At 39.2% G+C, this 25,863-nt stretch overlaps 1 protein-coding gene across 2 annotated transcripts in view; it reads right to left on the minus strand.

Annotated features, from left to right (window-relative positions):
• Window positions 1-7,505: 7,505 nt before the first annotated feature.
• The window catches only part of LOC106871709 (salivary peroxidase/catechol oxidase), a 25,310-nt gene continuing 6,952 nt past the window's right edge, over window positions 7,506-25,863 (minus strand). The window contains exons 2-14 of one of the 2 annotated variants that reach the window (XM_089338064.1): window positions 25,145-25,323; window positions 24,546-24,672; window positions 23,000-23,205; window positions 20,999-21,181; window positions 20,162-20,189; window positions 18,886-19,001; window positions 17,098-17,199; window positions 14,223-14,318; window positions 12,515-12,986; window positions 11,581-11,793; window positions 10,287-10,453; window positions 9,007-9,109; window positions 7,506-7,809 (exon numbers count right to left, since the gene is read on the minus strand). In XM_089338064.1, coding sequence (XP_089194190.1) covers window positions 7,614-7,809; window positions 9,007-9,109; window positions 10,287-10,453; window positions 11,581-11,793; window positions 12,515-12,986; window positions 14,223-14,318; window positions 17,098-17,199; window positions 18,886-19,001; window positions 20,162-20,189; window positions 20,999-21,181; window positions 23,000-23,205; window positions 24,546-24,672; window positions 25,145-25,323 — 2,188 coding nt within the window. In that variant the 3' untranslated portion in view covers window positions 7,506-7,613. The remainder of the gene's footprint in view (window positions 7,810-9,006; window positions 9,110-10,286; window positions 10,454-11,580; window positions 11,794-12,514; window positions 12,987-14,222; window positions 14,319-17,097; window positions 17,200-18,885; window positions 19,002-20,161; window positions 20,190-20,998; window positions 21,182-22,999; window positions 23,206-24,545; window positions 24,673-25,144; window positions 25,324-25,863) is intronic. The other variant, XR_016237507.1, reaches the window with a different exon arrangement.

Here is a 25,863-nt window from a genome sequence, read left to right on the forward strand (position 1 = left end):
CAATATGTCGGATGGAATGCCACTAAACATTTTGCTCGTCGCTTAGTAATAATAGTTTTTAATTTCAGTAGAAGACCAGTTATTTGTGAAGGACGGGGGTGGTCGATATTGACCGTAGTTCTTTTCTTACATTTTATCTTGCAGCCTCCCAAAGAACGAAAAGCAAGTTTACCTCGGTGGATAAGAACCGAAAGAAATAGGCGCAGGTGTGTGGTAAGAAACTTGCTTCCCAATCACGTTGTTCCGGGCTCAATTCCATTGCGTGGCATGCGCGAGTGTCTTCTACTGACCAAAGCATCATGAGTGGAATTAAAAGACGGAAACTGAAGGAAGCCCGTCGTATCATATATATATATATATATTTATATATATATATATATATTTATATATATAGGTTATGAGCGATAGTGGTGTCAATTAGACGCAGAGGTTTCAGGTAATGCTGAGTAAGTGCTATGGATAGACCACAGTTAAGCTCCAGGTTCGGTGGTTATGCGAATAAGGGGTCCAACGTAGGTCATATATCAGCGTGTGAATATAAGGATTTACTTTTCGTATGTATATATATATATATATATATATATATATATATATACCTATGTGTGTGTGTCTTTGTGCTTGTGTTTGTACCCCCACGTCATCGCTTGACAACCGCTGTTGGTGTGTTTACGTCTCCGTAACTTAGCGGTTCGGCTAAAGAGACCGATAGTACTAGGGGTCGATTTGTTCTTTCTATTACAAGCACAAGGCCTGAAATTTTGGAGGAGAGGGCTGCGTATTTTATCGACCTCGAAAAGATGAAAGGCAAAGTCGACCTCTGTGGCATTTGAACTCAAAACGAAAGACGGATGAATTGCCGCTAATTTCAGCGTGCTAGCCGTTCTGCTAGCTCGCCGTCTTACAAGTTCAATTAATGATGAATGAGTCGCGTATAGGTCACCTTGGATCAGTCAAGACTGAAGACAGTATTTAATTACTCAGTCCATATTATGAACAACATCCTTAGACGTCACTTATGCGACCTTCATTTCAATTAAATATTAAGATGAATTCTGTAAAGAGTTCGTCTTCTACGGGGGTTCATCTCACTGTTTAACTGGGAGACATTCTGAGAGATTAAACATTCACGTCACTTTAACCGTCGAATCGATCGTACAGACACTAAATGAAAACGATTTTGAGCACCGATCCCGATTCTTCGTGGAAATATTCTACTGTGTTGATCTTTATATCATTGATTGCTTAGTTTGATAAGATAGAGTTACATTTAATGTGAATGGATTCATCAATCGACATAATTACCAGCTTTATGCTGGCAATTATGTATTTATATATTTCTGTGTTTGTTAGATTGGATGTACATGTGTGTGTGTGTGTGTGTGTGTGTGTGTGTGTGTGTGTGTGCATATGTCTGTTTGTGGCAAATTTCCTGTTTGCTGCTCTTATATATCAGAAGTATCGTTCCGATGGTCAGAAGTATCTTTCAGAAATACTGTTTCGAACGATGAATTCAGTATTCGTGGCTGATGATGCGTAATAGCGCAGAAACGTATATGTCTCGCAACCCGATGACATCATTCATAATCTAGTGTGTTTTCACACATCTTGTATAAGAGGAGATATTTCTCCCGAGACTATTACCGCAGCGAAAGGTCTTCTCATATTCGAGTGCACACAAATGTGTTAAATAGCATTGTACATGCACCTCTTTTATTCAACACTATTTCACTGCTTTGGGCTACTTCGTTATATATATAATATATACTAACCTAAGTACCCGGCGTTGCTTGGAAGTTTAAAAAATGTTAAAGAAAATAAATATATTTATACTGATAAAAAATGTATTTTCAGAAAAAATTCTATCAGATGACGTGAGTATAAACAAAGTTATTAAAACAAATCCTGAAATCAGTCAGTTTTATTTGGTAGAACTTCTATATATACAATGCTTTCAGTGAGTCCTTTAATTGGGGCACAAATGAAAAGAATTTGGGGACTTCCAGCTCGCGAACATCCTACATATAATTACCTATGAGAGAAACAAGGAGAAGCAAGGTTAAGTCCAACAACCTCGAGAGATTGTCTTTGAGATTTGTTTATCAACATAGCAAAACTTAGGTTCACTGGGAACTGGAGCCGTTTAAATTCAAAGGGGAGATCAGATGGGATTAACGGGATCCGTGGAATGAAATCATCCTCACCCTTATATTTCCCAGTGATAACTGCTGCCTCTAGGACATGAGGTTGCATCGCTTTCACCAGAAGTCTGGTGCCATTGCACAGGCGAAGTGGATCCAGATTCCTGAGCAGCATGACTGGGGCCCCATTTTAAGAGTTAAGTTGTGAGGTGGCATCCCAAGTGGCTGTAGAGAGTTCAGGAACTCAGTTGGTAAAACTACAGCTTGGTCATCAAACGTATAGGAATCCGTTGAAAAAAATCGGAAGGGTCGTCTAGCGGAGGGGTGGGTGCTACAGCCCCCTATATGGGCAAGGACCAAAACTTGACTCCCCCCTTTCCCGAGTAATAAAAACCTTTTCCGAGTAATGAAAAGCCTTCATGCTAAATTTGGTAGATATTGATCCAGCGGTTTGGCCGTGCATAGAGGACACACACACAGTGAATTTTATATATACAGAAGATATATATATATATATATATATATATATATATATATATATATATATATATATATATATATATATATATATAGGTTAAAAAAAACACAAAAAACAATAACAAAAATACAACAAAATGAGGACGTGATACGGATAGTGTTATTGGACGCTCGGGAAAGGAAGGAGAGAGAGTATGACGTTTCGGGCGGAGCCCTTCGTCGGAAAGACAGAAAGTTCGGAGAATGGAAAAACGGAGGAAGAGGAAAATGGCACCGATGGCCACGAGGTTACATTGTGAAAGGATCGGAAGAGGAGGTGATGGGGGAAAAGTTCTTTCTAAGACAGGAGAGTGAAAACGGAGGTGAATATCTGTGCGTGCGCGAGAGTCTGCGAGTGTGTGTGTGATAACAGAACGTGTGTGTTCGTATGTATGTGTGTGTGTGTGTGTGTGTGTGTGTGTGTGTGTGTGTGTGCATGGTTTGGTGGTTTATCTGTTAGTGTGTATGTGTGTTTGTGTGTGTGTGTGTGTGTGACGTAGTGGAAGGAATTAGTAGCAGGAATAGTTGGTGGGTGCTTATGGACAATGGTGAGTGGAAGGTCAGCAGGCAGTTTTTGAGTATGTGTGTGTTCGTGTGTGTGTTTGTGTGGGGTTGTAGGTGTTGGGTACGTGTGCGTGTGTGTGTGTATTTTGTACATGCGCGTGTGTGTATGTGTATGTTTTTGTGCGTGCGTGTGTGTTTGTGTGTATGTGTATGTTGTGTATATGTGCGTTGCTGTGTACGTGTGTGTGCGTGCGTTTGCTATTGTATGTACGTGTCTTGTTTATGCCCATGTGTGTGTGATTGTATGCGTGTCTGTGTGAGTGTGTTGTGTTGGTGAGAAGTGTGTGTGCGTGTGTGTGCGTGTGTATGTGTATGTGGGTGTGTGAGTGTGTGTGTGTATGTGTGTGGAAGTGCGTGTGTGTGTGGGATTGTGATGTGTGTGGGGTTGTGAGTGTTAGGTACGGGTGCGTGTGTGTGTATGCGCGTGTGTGCGCGTGTGTGTGCGCGTGTGTGTATATTTTTTGTGCGTATGTGTCTGTGTATATTGTGTATGTTTTCGTGCGTGCGTGTGTGTTGTGTATGTGAGTGAGTATTGTGTATGTGAGAGGTGTGTGTGCGTGTGTGCATGTGTGTGTATGTGTATGTGTGTACGTGTATGTGTGTGTATGTGTGTGTTTGTGTATGTGAGAGGTGTGTGTGCGTGTGTGTATGTGTATGTGTGTGTTTATGTGTGTGTGCATGCGTATGTGTGTGAGAGCGTAAGGATGTGTGTCAGGTATGTGTGTTATTTTGTGTGTGCACTCCTGTGTGTGTGTGTGTGCATGTGTATGCAGCTGTGTATGTACGTGTATGTAGGCGTGCGCGTATATATGTGTGTGTGTGTGTGTGCCTGTGTGTGTATAGGGCTGTGTAAGGTGTGTGTCTCTACCACTGTGCGTGTGTGTGTGTATATATGTGCGTTCGTCTATATGTGTGTGTCAGGGCGCGCATGTATGTTTGTCATGTGTGTGGGCGGTATATATGTAAGGTGTGTAGGAGGTGTGTGTGTTAGGTGTATGGGAGGTATGTGAGGTATGTGTGAATGGAGGTATGTATGGGTTGTCAGGTGTGAGGGAGGTATGTGTGAATGGGGGTATATATGAGTTTATGTGTGCAAGGGTGTGTATGCTTGGGTGTGTGTGTGTGTGTGTATGTTTGCGTGATTGTTAGCGTGTGTGTGTAGGCGCAAGTGTGCGTGTGTATGTGCGTTTGTATAAGTGGACGGGCGAGTCTGAGCGTGTAAGTGCATGCATATGTGTTGTGTGTGTGTGGTGTGTTGGGGGGTAGGTGTACTTACATGTGTTTGTATGGGTGCGTGTATTTTTTGTGTGTGGGTATGTGTGCGTGTAGGTAGGGGTGAAATAAATTGTGGAAAATTGTAGTGATTGTAATAAAAAAGTGAATAATGGATATAATGTAAAGTTGATGGGGGGGGGGGGCGGTAAAAAAAAAAAAAATATATATATATATATATATAAAAGAATAATAAATAAAGAAAAGTGTTGCATTGTCGTAAAGGGGAGAGTCATAAGGAGGAGGGGGCTGTGTTGAGTCCGAAGGGTAAAGTTGATCTAAGGTTAAAAACATAGCGCTGTTCCAAGTGGAGTCGCGAGGGAGTGGACCCATAGTGCAGGGCGAGGCCAAAAACGGAGATGTTAGAGGGGGAGTGGTTGGCCAAGTGGAAGTGACGGGCGACGGGGGAGTCCGAACCTAGCCGAACGTCCCTTAGGTGTTCGGTGAAACGGTCGGCCAGCCGGCGGCCCGTCTGCCCCACGTAGAGTTGGTTGCATAGGGTGCATTTGATGCAGTAAATTAGGTTGGAGGAGGTGCAGGTGAAACTGTGTGGAATGTGAAGAGCGTGTAGGTTCGATCCTGTGACAGAGGTAGTGTTGGTGATGAAGGGGCAGGAGTGACAGCGGGATCTGGAGCACGGGAAGGAGCCGGGTGGGGGTGGGGAGGAAGAGGAGAAGGTACTATGGACCAGTAGATCGCGTAGGTTGCAGGCGCGTTTGAAAGAGGATAGGGTGGGTTAGGGAAAATGGGGTGGGTGGTGGGATCGAGCTGGAGGCGACGGAAGGACCGTAGGATCCTCCGACGAAGGGGCAGGGTGGCAGGGTGGAAACGGAGTGGGAAGGGGGTACGGTTAGGGGATTGGTGTGGGGAAGGAGAGAGGGCGGTGATGCGGTCGATTCGACGAGCGTGGGCGAGGGCGGATTGGACAAGGTGGGAGGGGTATCCTCGATGCATGAACAGACGAGCAAGATACTGGGACTGGGTCTCGAAATCCTGGTCCAGGCTGCACAAACGTCGGAGGCGGAGGAACTGGAAGTAGGGGATGGCCCGTTTGGTGTGGAATGGATGGGAGGAGGAGAAGTTGAGGTAGAGGTGGGAGTCAGTGGGTTTGAAGAAGGCGGAGGTAGTTAGAGAGTTGGAGGGGGGTTTGATGGAAAGAGAGATGTTGAGGAAGTTAACAGAGGTGTCAGAGATGGTAGAAGTAAAGTCAAGAGCAGGGTGGAAGTTAGAGAGGAAGGAGATGAAAAGGCAGAGCTGTTCGCGGGAGAGGCAGGTGGCTCCTATACATTCATCTATGTAGCGACCGTATAATTCTGGGGTCGGACCGGAGAATTGGGAGAATACTTGGGCCTCAATGTAACCAACGAAGAGGTTGGCATAATTGGGACCCATTCTCGTTCCCATCGCGACCCCAGATTCCTGTTGGTAGGTATCTCCGGCGAACGTGAAGCAGTTGAGGGTGAGGACGAGTTCTGCCAGACGAAGCAGGGTAGGAGTGCTAGGTGTGGGGTCAGGGCGGCGGTCAAGGAAGTATTGGAGGGCTGAGAGACCATCGTTGTGTGGAATCACGGTGTATAGAGATTTGATGTCCAGGGTGAAGAGGAGGTTTGAGGGGCCGGGAGGGAAAGAAAAGGAATAGAAGAGGCGAAGGGCGTGGTTAGTGTCGTGTATGTGGGATGGGAGGGCAGCAACTAACAGGGATAGAATATGGTCGAGGTATTTTGAAATGAGTTCGGTGGGGCAATTGCAAGCAGAGACAATGGGGCGGCCAGGGTTGTTAGGTTGAAGAGCAGAGGAGGAGATGAGGTCATGGATTGTGGAGGACACAAGCCGTTGGTAGGAGGGGGTGGGGTCGGAGGGGAGGAGGCGGTAGAAGAGGGGATTGTGAAGCTGGCTGAGCGATTCCTCTCTGTAAAGGTCCGTGCGCCACATCACCACTGCTCCACCTTTGTCCGCCGGCTTGATGACGATGTCGTCGCGGCGGCGGAGATTGCGGAGGGCGACCGATTCGGCCCGGGTAAGATTGGCCCGGAGGGATCTTTTTTTTTTTTTTTAAGTCGAAACGCTCGACCAACGCCTTACAGTCATCCACGAACAAGTTTAGGCTACTGAATTGGCCTGGAGGCGGCGTCCAGTTGGATGGGCGGCGTCCCAGGTCCGAGAAGTAGTCCCTATTGTTGGGACGCTGTGTTGATGTATGGAAGAACGCGCACAGTTTGATGCGGCGCATGAACTGGCTGACATCAGTGCGAGTCCCGAATTCGTCACAGTGGGGCGTGAGAGGCGTATATCATATATCATATATATGCATGTGTACATATGTGTGTGTATGTATGTGTATAGCAGTTGTCACTATATATTTCATGCAAATATATTCGTATGAAACCACGAAACCTTTTAATTCGCGTAGACAGAACTCAACTACTAAAAGAAATTATTCATTCACCAAAGAGATGTTGATCATTCATAGTTTACTTCGTTACTAAGGCGTATATGTGTATTATGCACATATACATTATGCACATATATTCATATATATTTATATATATGCATATATATTATGCACACACACACGCACACGCACATATGTATGTATGTATGTATATATGTATGTGTGTGTGTGTGTGAAACTTATACTTAACACTTACACAAGCGTTAATTTATAGCTGATTACTTTTACAAATTACCAATAACAGTAAAATGAACAATTTCAGCGTGGAAGGTGTTTATAAGCCAATTAAAAACACACAAAACCGTTAGATTCACTTCAACATTGAAATATTTTCGTCACTTTGAGACCGTGACCTGTTCACTGACAAAATTCCGTGTTGCATCACGAATTTTGTCAGTGAACAGGTCGCGGTCTCAAAGCGACGAAAATATTTTGACACATTAATTTTAATGGCTTATAAACACCTTCCACACTGCAATTGTTTTTGTTTCAGCACACGATCTGAGATCAGGTCACTTGCTATGCAAGTACATCTCAGTAGAATGAACTTTAACACAAAAGCGTTAACATCTACCAGAAAAGTCTTTTATTGACGAAACAAAAGTATAAAGCAATTTTGTAGTTTCTAGGTTTTTTTTTTTCCTCTTCGGTTTGACTCCACGGTCTAGAGGTTATTCACATCTTTCAATATCAGTTTCCGTCGAGTTCTTCTCACATGAGCAAAGACCATCAGTTGGTCCGAGACAAACTCTCTCACGACGTCTAATTCCAATTTCGCAGGTCGACCATTCGCTCCATTCCGCCATGCTTCTACCAAACAGACACAAGTCCACTTCTGGTAAGGAATCGCAACTAACAACTGGATTTCTGAAAGTAAATTAAAAAAAAAAAAAAAAGAATTATGAGACAATCGGTGAAGACAGTTCTTGATGCACATTTGGAATAAAAGTTTTATACCTATGCTCCGATCTGTTTTCCTAGAGTAATCTGTGAACTTCCGGTATTGAAACATCCTTCATAGTACAGCGAAGTATTAAGTCAGGTCGCTTAGATGTTTCTCTCATATGTAACCCAATGCAATCTATTCTATGATCGAGCCGTCTGCATCTGGAGTGGCTCCCTCAATAGACTTGTCTGATGAGGAGAATTGCTAGAAACCCAGTAGAACAAATTACCTCTCAAAAGGACGGGTGAATTCCAACGTAGAATCAACGACCATCAAGTAATAGCGCGAAAATTCCCGGTTAGTGTCCAGCGTACTTTAAGACAAGTGGGAATGTGGTACTTCCTCAGCTTTTGTTTTAAAATAGATCTTGGAGATAGCACTAATGTGCTATCACTGGCAGTGTAACTGGGCGGTCTGGGCTTGGTAACCCTGGAAAGTAGCTAGGTTAAGAAACAAGCAGCTTCGAGAATAAACATCCAGTGCCTGTGAGGGCCTGCAAACGGCGAAGACTAAGGAAGTAGGTCGAGTCGGAAGAGACCCTAGTCTTCCTGAAGAGAACATGAAAACACAACGAGGGGATAATGGAGTTGTCTCTGAGGCCCTCAGCCGCCGAGGAAAAGAATATTTATGTATTTATTTATTTATTTACTTATTTATTCATTCATTTTATCCTTCCATCTGACGGATTCTGACCATGCTATAAACTAATGAGGAAGGCAACAATGTCTTGGAATTAAAATTTAATAACTAATAGATTAATAGAATAACCAATTGGATTATGTTTTGTGGTTTGAAACTAAGCTTTGGTGAGTTTCTTACAAACCACGCTCACTTAGCTTTTGACACACATATTTGACTGAATGAGTGGCGAAGAGGATCACCGACCAAAAGGCTAATGGTTCGATGCCGCCACCCGTTCTATACTGTGATCATGGTTCAAGTTCTTAACTGTTGCTGAATCAGTCCATCAAGTTGTAAATAGATACAGTGATTATCCTACATCATTCTATTTCATTCCATTAGAAGATTGTCTTAGCCTATAACCCAAATAAAACCACGACTACCACCACCACCACCACATAAAAAAAAAGAAGTTATTATTACTAGGTCGTACTTACGTTTCTGATACTTTTGTAAACGGGTCGGCTTGGATAGTGACAACATTGCTATTGTCACACAAAATCCGAGATTGGCTGCTTTGGCGTAGAGCTGCAAGCTGGTCTAGATGTTAAAGAAAAACGTTACAATCAACACATTTTATTGATTACTACTACTACTACTACTACTACTACTACTACTACTACTACTACTACTACTACTACTACTACTACCACCACCACCACCACCACTGAACATGAGGAAAACAGTGTCCCATATTTTGAAATATTACATGAAATGTTTGACAACTTAGAGCTTGACAACTTACTATCCTCAGTGTGTCTAGTATAGTCTTTCAGCATGTGTCCTTGTACTTTCCTTATATGGAATATGTATAAATTCATGTTTGAAATCAGAACAACAGTATTCTGCGAAGCTATTATATTTTATATCATGGGTCTTGTGAATTTTTTTTTTCTCAAACAAATGAATCACTGGTTCCTTACATTTATCATGTACATTGTAACACCGAGTAAGGTTCGGGTGGAGTGAAAACTCCCATGGTTTATTTGTACGGCGCACTATTTTATAGGCGAATTCCACACCGATGTGTATATAATTATTATAATATGTGATTATAGCTGATAATCGTATACACACACATATACGCACGGACGCACGCACACACACATACACTCACACATACATTCACACTCACAAATACATACACACACACGCAATCACATATGCAGGATTTAATTATGATCTTATTCATCATAAAGCTCGAATCACTACTGAAGACAGCTCGGTCTATCGTCCATCTGTAGTGGCTGTCAAGTGCCGAAGTCTGTAAAATTAACTGTAGCTCTCCCTCAACATTCGTGAATACCACATGAGTAATATAAAAGTCCTATATTCAGTGGCGGCGTTAATGAAGATGTTACGCGTTAATTAATGTGTTAAACTTATCTTTACTAATGTATATCAAATTATACATAATTGCACGCGCACATACATTGATACACAAGTAATGAAAGTGAACGCAGAAATATAATCTATAAAAATGTGGAACAATCGACAAACTTATGGTAAGTTTTCAGTAAGGATAATGAGACTTCAGTTTAGCTACCGACCTAAGTATGGCCAAGACTTAAGTATGGTTAAGAAGAGTTCAATCGAGATAGTTAGACTTTCAGAATAGCTAAAGCTACAATTTCCTTTCTGTAAATCAAAAATCTTTTTAAAATAGTAGAGTAAATAAGGAAAAAAAAAAGAACATTGGATAGAACGAGAAACTTACTGGATGTAAATTTTTGAGGACCAGAATTCTCATACCAGAATCGATCCCCGGACTTCAGCAACAAGAATTGGCGTCCAATGATGCAAGCAAACGTTGGTCCTAGATTACTACCATTCATGTGTCTTTCTGATAGACCCCCTGTCCAAAGATCAATATCAGCAACATCCCTGAAACATTATATATATATATATATATATATATATATATATATATATATATATCTAAAGACACAAAGACATAAAAGGAAAAAGAAACACGGGAAACAGAAATGTTTAGTTATAGGTTGTTTGGGAGATAAATCAGCAAGTTCTGTATGGTTGGGAGACGTAGCACAAGAGAATACGACGCATCCAAAAACACAGTAAATATTTCCCTGGCTGCAGTGAATTTTTTCGTGCAAGCCTTTTTTCCGAAGTTCACAGGTCACATCTTTTGCTGCCATTTTTGATAGCTGAGTCTTTCTACAGTCATTTATTTAAAATAATAATCCACGGTATTTTATTTTGAAGACCAAAAATAATCCGTGTACTTCGTATTTTGTTTATCCGAAAGAAGAGACGCGCATATTAAAGCTAAATGTAAATGTACGGATAATTTCATCATATTTGTAAATAGATTCAATTACAACGCATTTAATATTGTTTTAATGCAGATGTAAGGTGGTGTGTGTTCCAAGGTAGAGTTTTTGGATACGTGTGCGTCATCTTGAAGCATAACCCCAAGATTACAGAACCATCACTAGTTTTTCTTCCTGTCAAACATTTTCTCTTCCCTTTGTTTGCTTTTTGTTTCTGTCCGACTTCTTACTCGTATCTTTATCCAGATTCTTTCATTAGATTTCTCGGCAACACGCCAGGGTAACAGTAGAATAACAAAACATTTGATCAGCCTGAATAAACAATTATACACTACTGTGGTGTGTAAAGCTTTTCCTCCGTTCGTTTAAGCTGTTACTGCCGGTCATAAGAGACGACAAAAGGGTTGGCGACTTGAAGAGCATCCGGTCGCAAAATACTGTTCCAGAAAATCAAACATCACCAGCATGGAAAATTAAACTGAAAGCATCACACACACACACGCGCGCGCATATGTATTATGTATGCATATATGTAAACGTCAAAAGGGGAGAAAGTAAAAGTGTGTGTGTGTGAGAGACAGAGAGAAAGGAGAAAGAAAGAAAGAAAGAAAGAAAGAAAGAAAGAAAGAAAGAAAGAAAGAAAGAAAGAAAGAAAGAAAGAAAGAAAGAAAGAAACGTAATATAATAATTACAAACTTAGCATAATGAGAAACTTACGAATATACTCTTTGAAGTCTAATTTGTTCTTCTTCTGTATGGTCCACAAGATCTGCAAAACTTCTCGGGAAAGAAAGACCACACCATTGTCGCCAATGGATGTAGGGTCTTAATCCAACATCGCGACCTCTCTGTATGTTCATTGAAGCCAAATCTAGACTTTGCCCGGGAACAGACTCGAAGAGACGATCTGTTACTTGATCAGAAAGTAATCTGTAGAGAAATATTGAAAACTTATCATAGCGGTAATATATATATACATACATGCATGCATACGTGTATATATATATACATGCATACATATATATATATATATATATATATATATATATATATATACATGGAGATAGAGGGAGAAAGAGAGAAAGATAGACAGACAGATTATTATTATTATTATTATTATTATTATTATTATTGTTATTATTATTATTATTATTAGTAGTAGTAGTAGTAGTAGTAGTAGTAGTAGTAGTAGTAGTAGTAGTAGTAGTAGTAGTGGTAGTATTCCTTCGTAACACAGTGTAGGTACAATGCACCGGAATCTTTAGTCATCTGTTAAGTCACAACGAGGACCTCAGACTGATAATATTTTCCTTAAGATGTGCGCTGTGCCCAATAAGGCTGCTTTTTTGCAAGACATCAATCTTGCATGGGATTTCCAGTTGCCTTAAGAAGTCTTGCTATGGGACGGTAGTTTCCCACAATATTCCCCTTTCTTCTATCTTTCCTTATAAGTGTTGTCCCCACCCCCAGTATCTTTCTGGACACACTCTTTCAATTGGGCTGCTTGTCTTTCATGCACCGCGTGGCATCTCTTCAGCCTTGAATCTCACTGCACATTTGATCCTACTTTTACTTATTTAATATTCCAAGCATAAAATATAATCTCACACCTTCATTTGACAATTATCAATAAACAACTGTTAAAACCTACCTATCTGTTGTTTGAGCTTGGTCAACTAAAAGACCCCGTATGAAATTACCAACGGCATTATCAACCACGTAGAAAGGATCGTTGGTATTGAATGAAGTGGACAGCAAAATTTGCTGACCTACACCATTGGAAAATGTCGACCGGATTGTTGAATGACCGAAACGAAAAGCAGCGCCAGAAAATGCTACGTTAATGGCTGGGTTAATATTTTGATTATATTCTTCGAAGCCACTATTCAGTAACTGCAATCCATGGGACTGCATTGCAGAAACGCCGAGAATACGAGGGAGATACTCTCTGTAGACGATATTCTGCATTTGTGCAATATTTATCCGCCTTGATTCCTGAAAAAGTTCTTCGTCGGCAAGATTGGGATTTACAACACGGAGAAATCTTGCAATACGATTATGTTCTCTGAGAAATACAGTGTGCAACGTTAGAAGCATGTTGTTTTGATTGGCTCTTGCATCACCTGTAAACAAAGGAAGGGATAGTGAACGAAATCATCTTTTAGTTGGTTATTTATTTTTGACTGGGAAAACTCATTATAACTGAGATATTTATTCAATAACTAACCTTACATGCAGAGTTCACTGGGAGGATTGGAGTAACATTATTCAACGGGGTTCACAGTTTGAAGATAAGGGAGTCTATTCAGGCCGAGCTGATAAGGCGGAGCCGATACATTGAGAGGTTATAGCTCCGGCACAAGGGACATGTGATTAGAGTGACGTAGGAACGAATTGCAAGACGGCTGAAGACTAACTTGCTGGATACCAAGGGATGGATCAAGAATGGTCGGATGATATCCATAATCTTAGTTGGTCGCACTTGGGAAATCAGCAGGAAAGTGTAATGACGTTTGCTTCTGAGAGAACCATATAGAGGAAGTGCCAGAGAACTCTTCACCCACGACTCTCCCAGGAATAAGTGGGCGGAGAAGATGGATGAATAGCTAATCTTAAATAATGAAAACTAACAGCTCAAATAGCAAATATATATTTCTCTGTATTTATTTTAGAAATAGCAACTATTTAACCTTCAAAATCATACTCTGTCGTCTTAAAGTATAGTCCTAGATGTACTATGCTGGGAACACGGCGAGATGTGTAGTTCTTACGTTTAAACTATGAAATCGCTTTTAGCTTGTTTCACTTACAACCAATGATATATGTATTATCTGTGTTCAAATATCATGTGCTTGTGTGGGTATGGGAATATATATTGTCTGTGTTCAGGTATTATGTGCTTGTGTGGGAATGGGAGTGTACATGAGGGTGTGTGGTGTATGTACTGAGCTGAACATTGTGGCTGCTTGTATAGTGGTTTGTGTAGTGACGCTATTGAAAATTGTGTGTGGGTGTGTGGATAATAGTGTGTGGTGTGGGTGCTGAGATGTGGTCGGTGCTGGTGTGAGTGGAGTGGGAGGTGGTATGGGTGTGGGAGTAATATGTATTACGTTAATTTCAATGCTCAACTTCTGATTTCCTTATCGACCCAAAAAGGCAAAGACAACTTGGACGGTATTTGAACTCAGAACGTAAAGGAAAGTAACTATATAAGACAAAGCAATTTTGTTCGGCCGTCACTCTACTGATTCAACCATTCAACAGCTTTATGCTGTTTTTATACACATCAATAACAATTACCGAACTAGGGAAATTTTCTTTTAGGAATTATTGCCGAAGGAAAAAAACAATGACCTTACCAGTGATAAAACAGAAATTGTCCGGTACTCGACAGAAAGAGGAGTTATTAACAGGTAATAAATCGAAATCTTCAGCTGAGGTTGTTAGCAATAAACCTAGAGGTACATAAAGAAAGACATTCTGTAGTTATAATAAACTGAAAGATTATTGATGTTGTTTTGTTTGTTGTTTTCTTTTATTTCAGAATAAAATATAGGCATAAAAAATAAAGAATGAATATATATCTATATATTCACCCCGCACAGATTCACAGACACCATTTATGCATAAACACGTACATATATTTTAGAGCTCATTCGCAAATATGAAACGGTACTTGTTAACACTTTCACTTACTGTATTGGTTTCAATAAATCCAATTTTATTTAATTTTAATGTGTATGTTCTTTCATTTGAAAGCAAAATCACGACAAATGATTCCTATGTCATTGTATTTAACAGACATAGAGAGGGAAAGAGAGTGAGAGAGTGAGAGAGAGAGAGAGGGAAGAAAGAGAGGGGAGAAAAAGATGGGGTAGTATGTTATATTTTCGGCGAGACTTTAATATTTTTGTCTGTTGTCCAGTTCGCCACTGACCATCTCAATTGGATTTTATGAATAAGATGTATTTGACAATGATAAAAGGGTCCAAGAAAAATATGTGTAATCTGTCGTTTTCAAATCACCATGTGTTTTATTGTTAAGAGTTGAAATTGGAACACGACTGTTCCAAGAAAAAAAAGTGAAGTCGGAAAATGCGTGTAATGTTGTATTATTTCTAAATTTCTGAACGAGAAACTTTCAGTAACAGTACTCTAGAGTAAAAATTATCTGCCAACATAATGTGATAGTCCTGATTAGGACGAATGTTACTGTTATTTAGCCTCACGATGTTTCCTGGGGCTAGATAACAGTAACATTCGTCCTAATCAAGACTGCCAAATTATGTTGGCAAATACTCTTTACTATATATGCAGTTTAATGCTGAAAAATTCCAAGCCCTGCGCTACCAACGCCCAAAACTGAATATGAAACTTACAGAGTACACTGGTCCGCAGAGAATCTCAATCCCAGAGCCTAAATCAGTGAGAGACCTGGGTATCGACATGAGTGATGATACCTCTTTCCAAGTGCACATTACCAGGATGGCCACAAAGTGCAGACGATTTGCTGGATGGATCCTGAGAACATTCAGAACCAGAGATAAGGAAACCATGATGATCCTCTGGAGGACATTCGTCCTCAGCCGCCTGGATTACTGCTCACAGCTGTGGTCACCCACCAGTGTGAAATTAACAGCAGACCTTGAAGCAATCCAGAGAAGATTCACAAAGAAGATTGTCTCTTTGCAACTGCTCAGCTACTGGGAAAGGCTGAAACAGCTAAGACTCTACTCCCTGGAGAGAAGGCGGGAGAGGTATGCAGTAATATACATCTGGAAGATCCTGGAAGGAATTGTGCCAAATTTTGGCATTGAAAGCTACACCAATGCCAGAACGGGACGACACTGCATAGTGCCAAAGATCCCAGCAATGCCATCGCGCTTCAGGACCAGTTACTGCAACAGTTTGGGTTTCAGGGGCCCACAGCTTTTTAATATTCTCCCAAAGAGCCTGAGGAACCTGCACAAAGTAGATGTAGGGGTTTTTTAATCAAAGCTGGACCTCTTCCTGTCGAGAGTCCCAGATGAACCTACCTCGCGGCAGGAGGTGCAAATGAGGGTTGCTAAATCAAACTCCATTCTTCACCAAGTGCCACATATTGTAAGAGGCTCCCTGTAATAACAGTGTAGCAACACGGCGGTGCATCACCATGGCCGCAGCTCTAAGCTGAAACTATAAAAAAATATATTATATATGTGTGTGTGTGTGTGTGTGTGTGTGTGTGTGTGTGTGTTTATTTAGTCTCAACAGATAAGCAACAAGACAGCTTTTCTTTATAGTATAGTGACACAGAGTATGAAGGTTAACTACTATAAACTTTTTTTTGCAGAACCGCCATGGCCAGAGAGGTAAAGTGAAGGATAAAAATATTATTAATTAAATTCAACTTTTACGATGAAAGTAAACAAACAAAGTTTGTTTTTAGAAGCGTTGAGGTGTATCGTAAGATACAGAAATAAATTTAGTTCTCAAACGCGTGATAATGCTAATAAATAGCGTGATCAGGATAAACTATCCATACATTACAGAAAAATACGTTACTGGCCAGCCATGAGACTCGAACTCACATCTCTGTGATTACACGTCAAGTGTTTTACCATTAAACTAAGCTGCCCAGCAACGAATTCTTCTGCAGACGTGTAATCACAGAGATGTGAGTTCGAGTCTCATGGCTGGACGGTAACGTATTTTTCTGCATTATATGGATAATTTATCTTGATCACGCTACGTATAGCATTATCACGCGTTTGAGAAATAAATTTATTTCTGTATATTATTAATTAAATGTTATCCCAATGCAACAGACATCATACGAATGCTTGCAACAGAGGGAACTTGTAGAAGATTGAGAAAATATAGAAGGAGATAAAACAAATAACGACTATGATTGTAATAACTTGTACTCGGTCGATTTTGACGGTAAGGGTCTCAGTTGATCAGATCAATGGAACAGCCTGCTCGCGAAATTAACGTGCAAGTGGCCGAGTACTATACAGACACACATGCCCTTAACGTAGTCCTCAGGGAGGTTCATCGTGACAAGATTGGCCCTTTAAAATACAGGTATAACTCATAAATTTATAAATTTATCAAATTATGTTAAAATTTTCGATTATGTCACCGACTACCTTCCATAGATAAGATTGTTAATAGCGTAATGCTTTAACACACGTTGTGACGAACAGAATAATTCTATGGATATGACGTTGTAAACAATTATGAACATCTTACCATTAGACATTGTCCTTAAACTGAGACTTTGCTCACGAGTGCTTCCATAGACTTGTGAACAATCGATAAAGCTTGTTTGACTGTTCAATACTTCTTTAGCACCTGTTCAATAAATAAATTACATTCATGTTTAAAGCAAAAGCTGTTACACACACGCACACGCGCTCACACAATCACATTTATGGTGGGGCTAACTCCGAATGAAGTCAGAGAAAGACACAGAGAGATTTCATTTAGTAAAGTTACCAAAGTGTGACACATAATACAATGATTTACATTGCCTTTATTATACACATTCATTTCTACCATAGACACTAAGTTACATATTCGTGTGATAAGTACTACGATGGATTATATTCACACAATATATGACGTATTTTATTACGTCAACGATGGAGAAATGAAAGGCAAGGCCGACCTCGGCGGGATCCGAACGTAAAAGTACGTACAAGGCATTTAATTCAATTCTCCATCATCATTTTATCTTAAATCACCATTTCCAATTCGTATTTTGGCATAAAATCGATGATATGTCTTCCATTTGCAAGAGAGGAACTTATTTTATCGATCGTACAGAGACAAAAAGCAATGAATTTACTCTAGAGAGATCTGACACTCGGAGTCTTTTTGAGCTAAACCATTCTGCAGAGTTGAACATATCAGTATTACAAGTCATATTTAACAGATTTACAATACGAAGTTGATGAATGGGAGGTATGAACTCAGAACATTGTCACACATAAATTAACGTCAGAAATTCAAAAATCTTCTGCTCTGTTCTTCCAGTAAAGGTAACGTTAACATAGTTGCATTGAAACAAATGTAGAATGAAATAATTTCTCACATTTGGCGCATGAGGCAGTAGATTTATAAAAAAAAAAGGAGTTTTGTCAATTAAAAGGATCCCAATACATGACAATCACTTCGGTCACTTCAAACACTTCGATCTCGATAATGTGAAAAGCAAAGTTTCAGCCGGTGCGATTTGAACTTGGAACGTAGCAAAACAAAATTTCGTAACGGGTCCTAATTTTGGCACAAGGACAGTAAGAGTAAATCACCGACCTTAGTACTTGACCAGTACTTTATTTCCTTAATCCCGAATGAAAAAAGGTAAAACTAACCTCGGTGAGATTTGAATTCAGAACGTAAAGATCAGAAAGAAATGCTGCGAAACATTTCGTCCGATGCACTTATCGATTTTGCAAGCTCAACGTTTTTGAGATAATATTTAATAACACTAGACATTTACATAATTCAGTTATCGACCATTGTTGCTGAATCTGTCACCAGTTTTAATATCACTATATTGTTATTATATGGCTCAAAGGCGTCTTTAATGATTACACCGTATAGCAAACATTCGGACCAGGTCTTTCGGAAGTGAAAATGAATTCCTTCTTCTTCCTCTCAGGTTTTGAAAAAAATCACAGACATTTTTCTTCTTCCACTGAGTTATAATTAAAAATAAAACAACTAAAAACCAAACAAATAAACAAACAAGCTGAAGATCTTCCCAAAGTTGACCCTTTGCTTGTCCAAAGCATTTTCATAAGTTTGTGCGTAAGTGTGCATGCTTTCTTTCAGACTTTTAGCTAGCCCTTGTTTCATACGTTTTCAGTAATATAAAGATTTCCTTTCATCATAAGCCCCAGTTACTCTGGCGGTTGAAAGAAATTGGGGAATGGACGTCTTGGAGATATGTCCTGTCTGTGCACCATGTGTAATACACGTGGCAGGCAAATGGAAGATAAATAGATAAATAAAATGAATGAAATGTCACGTTACCAGGTTGACAGTTGAGTGGAGGTGTTGTAAGAGCTCGCGTGAAAGGAAGACAATCTCTATTAAATGCGCCGAAATAAGGGTCATCATTGGGAAGCAAAATCGGCATGCACTGTTCCCTATAATGTAAATCAAAATACAAAATACATAATTCATCAATCAATAGAATTAGATAAACATGAGGGTCATCACTCACGTACGCACACGCGCTTGCGGTAATTGAGCCCAATTAAATCCCGAGCTTAAAATCCGTCAAGGTCATTGTTTCCAGGGTGATGGGTTAGCGGAATTTGTTTGAACGGAACTCTACCCTAACCCTAACCCTACGTTCTGATGGCAAACTCTGCAAAAGACACAAGTACCAATCTGTATCAGCTTTGTCTTTCCTTTTGATATTCTCGATGGCGTGGAGATAGGTGAGTTGGCTTGTATGCGTGGGCAACTCCTAGTCTTCCCCAAAACCTTGCTCTGCTACACGAAGGCCTGCTACTTGGAGAAGCAATTTTCAGGTGTAGATACTCAGGCCGACTATAAAAGAGGCAGACGGCCGTTGATACGCGCGCGCACACACACACATACACATGTAAGCAGAAATACACACGTAAGCACATTGTGTCCAAATATAAAGACGTATAAAAGCATTTTTCAAAGAACACAGATTTATATCGTCAGCGTCAGGTATAGGTGAGTTAATGCATTACCTTTTCTCTTCCGGAGAATTATAAGTTCGTATTTCGACTGTGGCATTGAGATTGAGGGAGAAAATGTCAACTTCTTGGAGCGAACGTACATGGAAATCAATGAGAACTATGATGTTGGTTTCAATTTTTGGCACAAAGCCAGCAATTTCAGGGGAGGACTACCTCATTGGTACTTATTTAATCAAACCCGGAACAATGAAAGGCAATGTTGACCTCAGCAGAATTTGAACACAGAACGTAAAGATATTTTACCCGACAGGTAATAAAGTTCCTCACTTAAATGTGAACGTTCTATTAGAACAAACTTAACTGCTGTAGTTACTATGAGAGAAACTCTCATATTTGCTTTCAATGCAAAATTCACTCTTGTTTACATCGACCCCAGTACTCAACTGGCACTTATATTATCGACTCCGAAAGGATGAAAGGTAAAATCGACCGCCGCAGAATTTGAACTCAGAACGAAAAGACGGACGAAATGCCGCTAAGCATTTTGCACAGTGTGCTAACGATTTTGCCAACTCACCGACTTGTAGCAGACGATAATTAAAATCTAACAAAAAGTATTAATAACTTACACATCTTCAGCAGTACAGCAGTCTAAACCTGAAGAATAAAAAAATATTTGATCAAAATATAATTAAAATAACGCTTTCGACATGATTTCATGATTTTTGGCGGAAGGTTGTTCTCGATAAAAGTAAACCAAGTATTTGACTGGTACTTCATTTAATCGATCCCAGAAGGATGAAAGGCAATGTTGAGTCCGACAGGATATGAACGCAGAAACTTGGTGCTGGTGTGTTTACGTCACTGTAACTTAGCGGTTCCGCAAAAGAGACTGATAGAATAAGTACTAGGCTTTAAAAAATAAGCACTGGGGTCGATGGGTTCGACTAAAAGTCCGTCAAAGCGGTGCCGAAGTCTAATGACTGAAACAAGTAAAAGATAAAAGATATAAGATATCTATCTATCTATCTTTATCATATAGGTAGTTAGGGTAAATCCCAGCTGTTTCCTCTTGAAGCACATTTGCTTATTCTATTTGCGGAAATATTTGTAGAGTTATAATAAAACAAAATATTACTCATGCTCCATTACACGCGTTTCATTTGCTAATAGGAATAAGTCCTGGGGTCGATTTCAAAGACTAAAGGCGATGCTCCAGCATGGCCGCAGTCAAATGACTGAAACAAGTAAAATAGAGTAAGTACTGACAAGAGATTCTCTATCAAAACTGACTCCAACTCGTCACCGTTGTGAAGCTTTGTAAATATTCAATAAAATTTCTACTACATTATTTCTTTAACTAAGCAACACGCGCTCCTTCTTAGACACCCTAGCCTGTTGCAATCTATCAGTTACACTTATACCGTTACGTTTGGTTACGCTGAACCGTTACATATGTATATTACCGTTTCTAAATGTGGCGGTGCTTAACATGTCATGGTTAAGGAACTGTCCAAAGATCATAGTAAAATGTGTGACATCCTGACTAAAATCACTGATTCTACTGTTCCGATGCATCACTATAGTAACAGCTCTTGCTTCTGGCAGCGCACCCCCTGTAACACTGGTGTTTCGAGGAAGGAACAGACCTGCAAGAAAGGGGAAAAGTAAATAAGCATTGATGTGAACCCATTTCAGGCATATTTATTTGATCACAACCTTGGCATTATGTGTGTGTGTGTGTGTGTGTGTGTGTGTGTGTGTGTGTGTGTGTGTGTACATATAGTGCAAGAGCGTGGTTCAGTGGTTAGTGCGCAGTGCTTATAGTCTTGAGGTTGTGGGTTCAATTCACAGACCGGGCTGTGTGTTGCGTTATTGCGCAAAACACTTTATTTCATGTTGCTGCAGTCCACTCAGCTGTAGAAATGCGTTGCGACGTCACTGGTATGCGTAGGTAACTGCTGGTCTTCCACAAAACGACCTTGTCTCGGAGGGAAAATTTCTAGGTGCAATCTCTTAGTCATTCGTGACTGAATAGGACACACACACACACACACACACACACACATATATATGAAAGAAGGTTTGAAAATGCAATTTTAAAGGTGTTTATTCACTCGAGCGGTTTCAATTTTTTAGGAAAAGATTGTCAAAAGTAAAATGCAAAGCTTTGTATAAGCTTTGTTGTGTTAAGTACTGGTTGTCACAAAAGTATTAAAGTACATATATACGTTCTTTGATAATCATAAGACAATGTTAAAAACAGTTTACAAGAAAGTATTCAACAAAAAGTATTGGGAGGTCAATAAAAATCATGTTCGTTTGGAAGTATGTATATACACAGGAGATATATTTAAGAATTTGCAATAAATTGGAGCGGAACCGACCTGTCTTTTGAACGTTTTATCTATTATATATATATATATATATATATATATATATATATATATATATATATATATATATATATATATATATATATATATATATATATATATATATGTGCATGTATATATATATATATATATATATATATATATAGAGAGAGAGAGAGAGAGAGAGATATGTATATATATATGTGTGTGTGTGTGTGTGTGTGTGTGTGTGTGTGTGTGTGTGTGTGTATATATGTATATATATGTATATATATATATGTGTATATATATATATATATATATATATATATGTATATATATATATATATGTGTATATATATATATATATATATATATATATATATATATATATATATATGTATATATATGTATATATATGTATATATATGTATGTATATATATGTATATATATATATGTATATATATGTATATATATATATGTGTGTATATGTATATATATATATAGATAGATAGATAGATAGATAGATAGATAGATAGATATAGACGCAGCAGGAGTGGCTGTCTGGTAAGCAGCTGGTTTACCAACCACATACTTCCGAGTTCAGTCCCACTGCGTGGCAGATTGGGCAAATGTCTTTTATCATAGCCTTCGGTCGACCAAAGCCTTGTGAGTGGATTTGGTAGACGGAAACTGATAAAAGCCCGTCATATATATATGTGTGTATTTGTGTATCTGTGTTTGTCCCCCCACCCCACCCCACCATCGCTTGACAACCGATGTTGGTGTGTTTACGTCTCTGTAAAATAGCGGTTCGGCCTAAGAAACCGATAAAATAAGTACTAGGCTTACAAAGAATAAGTCCTGGGGGCGATCTGCTCGACTAAAGGCGGTGCTTCAGTATGACCGCAGTCAAACGACTGAAAGAAGTAAAAGAATATGCGTCGAATGTGTTTGGTATTTTACAGACAAGAAAGCAAATTTCGAACGCAGTATGGTAAAGTCGACCTCGGCGGAATTCAAACTGAGAACATAAGGACGGACGAAACACCGCTATGCATTTTGCCAGCTCACCGCCTTTTTTTGCGAAACAGTAATTATTAACAGCGTACCGTCAAAGTATTCTGGAGTTTGAAATCGATTAAACGGCGTAATCCCTTTTCCCCAATAAGGGTTCTCTAGATTATTACACGACCCATCTGCTGTACGGTAAAGTGAGTCAGGGTCACACGTAATCGGAGTGCTAAAAGAACAAGTTGCCAATAACATTACTTCAGCATTTGATTGTTCTGTTGTACTGGTTTCCGTTTCATTTTGTCTGCAAAAGAAACAGAAATTGCTTTACAGTATTTTAACGTTCTGAGTTCAAATTTCATTGTTTCAAATGTATGAAATGTATGAATGTATGAAAGCCTTACCTTTCATAAATTAGAGGTAAACGAAATAAATATCATCCACGTCCTGGGGTTTATATTCTCTACTGCTCCTCATTCACTGATAATTTCTGGTCTTGTACTTTGGTATGAATGGGCATCCAGGACATAACTTTCTCGAGTTCGAGGACTCATAGGGCCGGTTACCCAGTTTCCACGACATATAAGAGATGAGATCACAATAATTCCCCTGAGCAGGGGAATAATTCCCATTGCAGAGAGTTACGCATTTACGGCTGAGTGGACTGGAGCAACGTGAAGTGAAATGTTTTGCTCAAAAACACATCGAGGTGCCAGGTCCGGGAGTCGAAACAACGATCTTGAGATCGTGTGTGCAACAACATAACCACTAGACCACGCGCCCCCATTGAGATGATGGTTGCAATGCGTCTGTGCACGCGTCTATGCACGCGTCTATGCACACTGTTTAGAGTGAACAATAGCCACGCGATATTTAGCCCGACCTTCTATTGATTCTACCTTCATCCACCATGCTAGTATAAATCGATATGGCACTCCGTAGGTTACAACAAGGGTTCCAGTTCACCCGATCAACGGAACAGCCTGCTCATGAAATTAACGTGCAGGTGGCTGAATACTCCAGACATGTTCTCTTTACGTAGTTCTCAGGGAGATTCAGCGTGACAGAGTGTGACAAGGCTGGCCCTTTGAAATACAGGTGCTACCCATTTTTGCCAGCTGAGTGTACTGGAGCAATTAGAAATAATGTGTCTTGCTCAGGGACACAACATGTCGCTGGGAATTGAACTCACGACCTTACGATGTGAGCCGACTACCCTAACCACTAAGCCCCGCGCCTTCATTGACTTGTTATGTCAGTCGAACTTACCTTTCATACTTTAGAGGTCAATAAAATAAATATCAACCACGTTTGGGATTAGTGTATTCAATTTTTCTTTTTCATTGACAATTTCTGGCCTTGTTCTTATATAAGAAATCGCTATTTTAAGCTACTGACCTTTTGTGCAAACATTACTTTTTGTTGTGTGCTGGTTATAAAGTATGTTTGCGGGGACACACTTACACGCATACAGTTTAACAGTAAGAGTGACCAAAAGATATATAGCCCGAACTACTGCTAGTTTTATATCACTCTCATCCGCCATGCTGGTATATATGATAGATAAAATAAATACACTGAACTGTTATGTCCCTCAAACTGTAAGGACGTGTAGAGATGGAGAAGTTCAAGTGTTTAAATTACCTAAGTCTCATTTCTTTCATGAGTTGTATTAACTTGGAACCAGATTTTCCAATTTCGTCTTCCATATCACGGTTTCCAAAGAATTTGTTGTGTTTGCAATGGAAGTAACTTGATGGTCTGATTTTTGCTGAAATGTATATCAAACATACAATTTATATATATTCATGTTTGACGAAATTATGAATCAAATAATAAAATCGCTTTTGTTTTTTATGAAAAAAAAAAAAATTAAACTATATCAGTGGTTCCGAATGGGGTCCGCAAAGCTAGTACTGAGGGTCCGTGAACTAAATTCAAAATTTCACACACACATATATATATATATATATATATATATATATATATATATATATATATATATATATATATATATTGATAGAAAAGACAACAAGACAACAAGACAACATCCTAGTGAAGATCGTGCGGGTGTTACGGAAAAGGCCGATCTTTGGTAAAGATCGCCGAAGACACTTTTTACGGAAAAGGCCAATATTTCGTACTGGTATCGAAAGATCGCCCATTTAAATAACCGAGAAACCTTTGTCGAAACCCTAGCTAGGCCCCGCTAACAACACTGGAATATTGTAACGAAATGTTACCTTTGCTTGTGTAAGCATATCCCTTTTTCTCTTTGCCTTGAATGTTTTCCACGTTTGTAGGTGAATTTGGGGTGCTTTGAAGACTTTCTGAGATAGCTTCTGCTCCAGGGTTAATGACGCTTAACTGAATCCCCAAAGTAATGAGTAGCAGCAATATATTGCTGTTCATCAATTTGGTGCTGTTGATAAATGAATGAAAAGTTACATTAAATGGAAATGAATTAAAATGGAGATGAATAAATTACTGTGCTTGATGGCATATAAAAGTAATCTCAAAAATTATCCCGGCCCCTATATGCTCTGTTGATTCAATACTATTTTTAAATAGAAGAGTGTTGGTTGAGAAAGATTTGATTGCTCTATTTAATTTATAACGTAGCTTCTTGTTAGCTCGTTAATTCGGTTCATCAACTAAATATAACCTATTTCCTTACGCATGAGTGTGTGCGTATGTGTGTGTGTATATATATATGTATATATATATATATATATATATATATATATATATATATATATATATATATATATATATGTATATATGTATATATATATATATACATATATATATATATATATATATATATATATATATATATATATATATATATATATATATATATATATATATATATATATATATATATATATATATGGGAGAATATACAAATAATAACAACAGACGAGGACAGGTGGTGTAAATAACAAAAGTACCACCTGTC

Source organism: Octopus bimaculoides, chromosome 20 (genome assembly GCF_046866305.1).
Source record: "Octopus bimaculoides isolate indiv1 chromosome 20, ASM4686630v1, whole genome shotgun sequence".
NCBI lineage: Eukaryota > Metazoa > Mollusca > Cephalopoda > Octopoda > Octopodidae > Octopus > Octopus bimaculoides.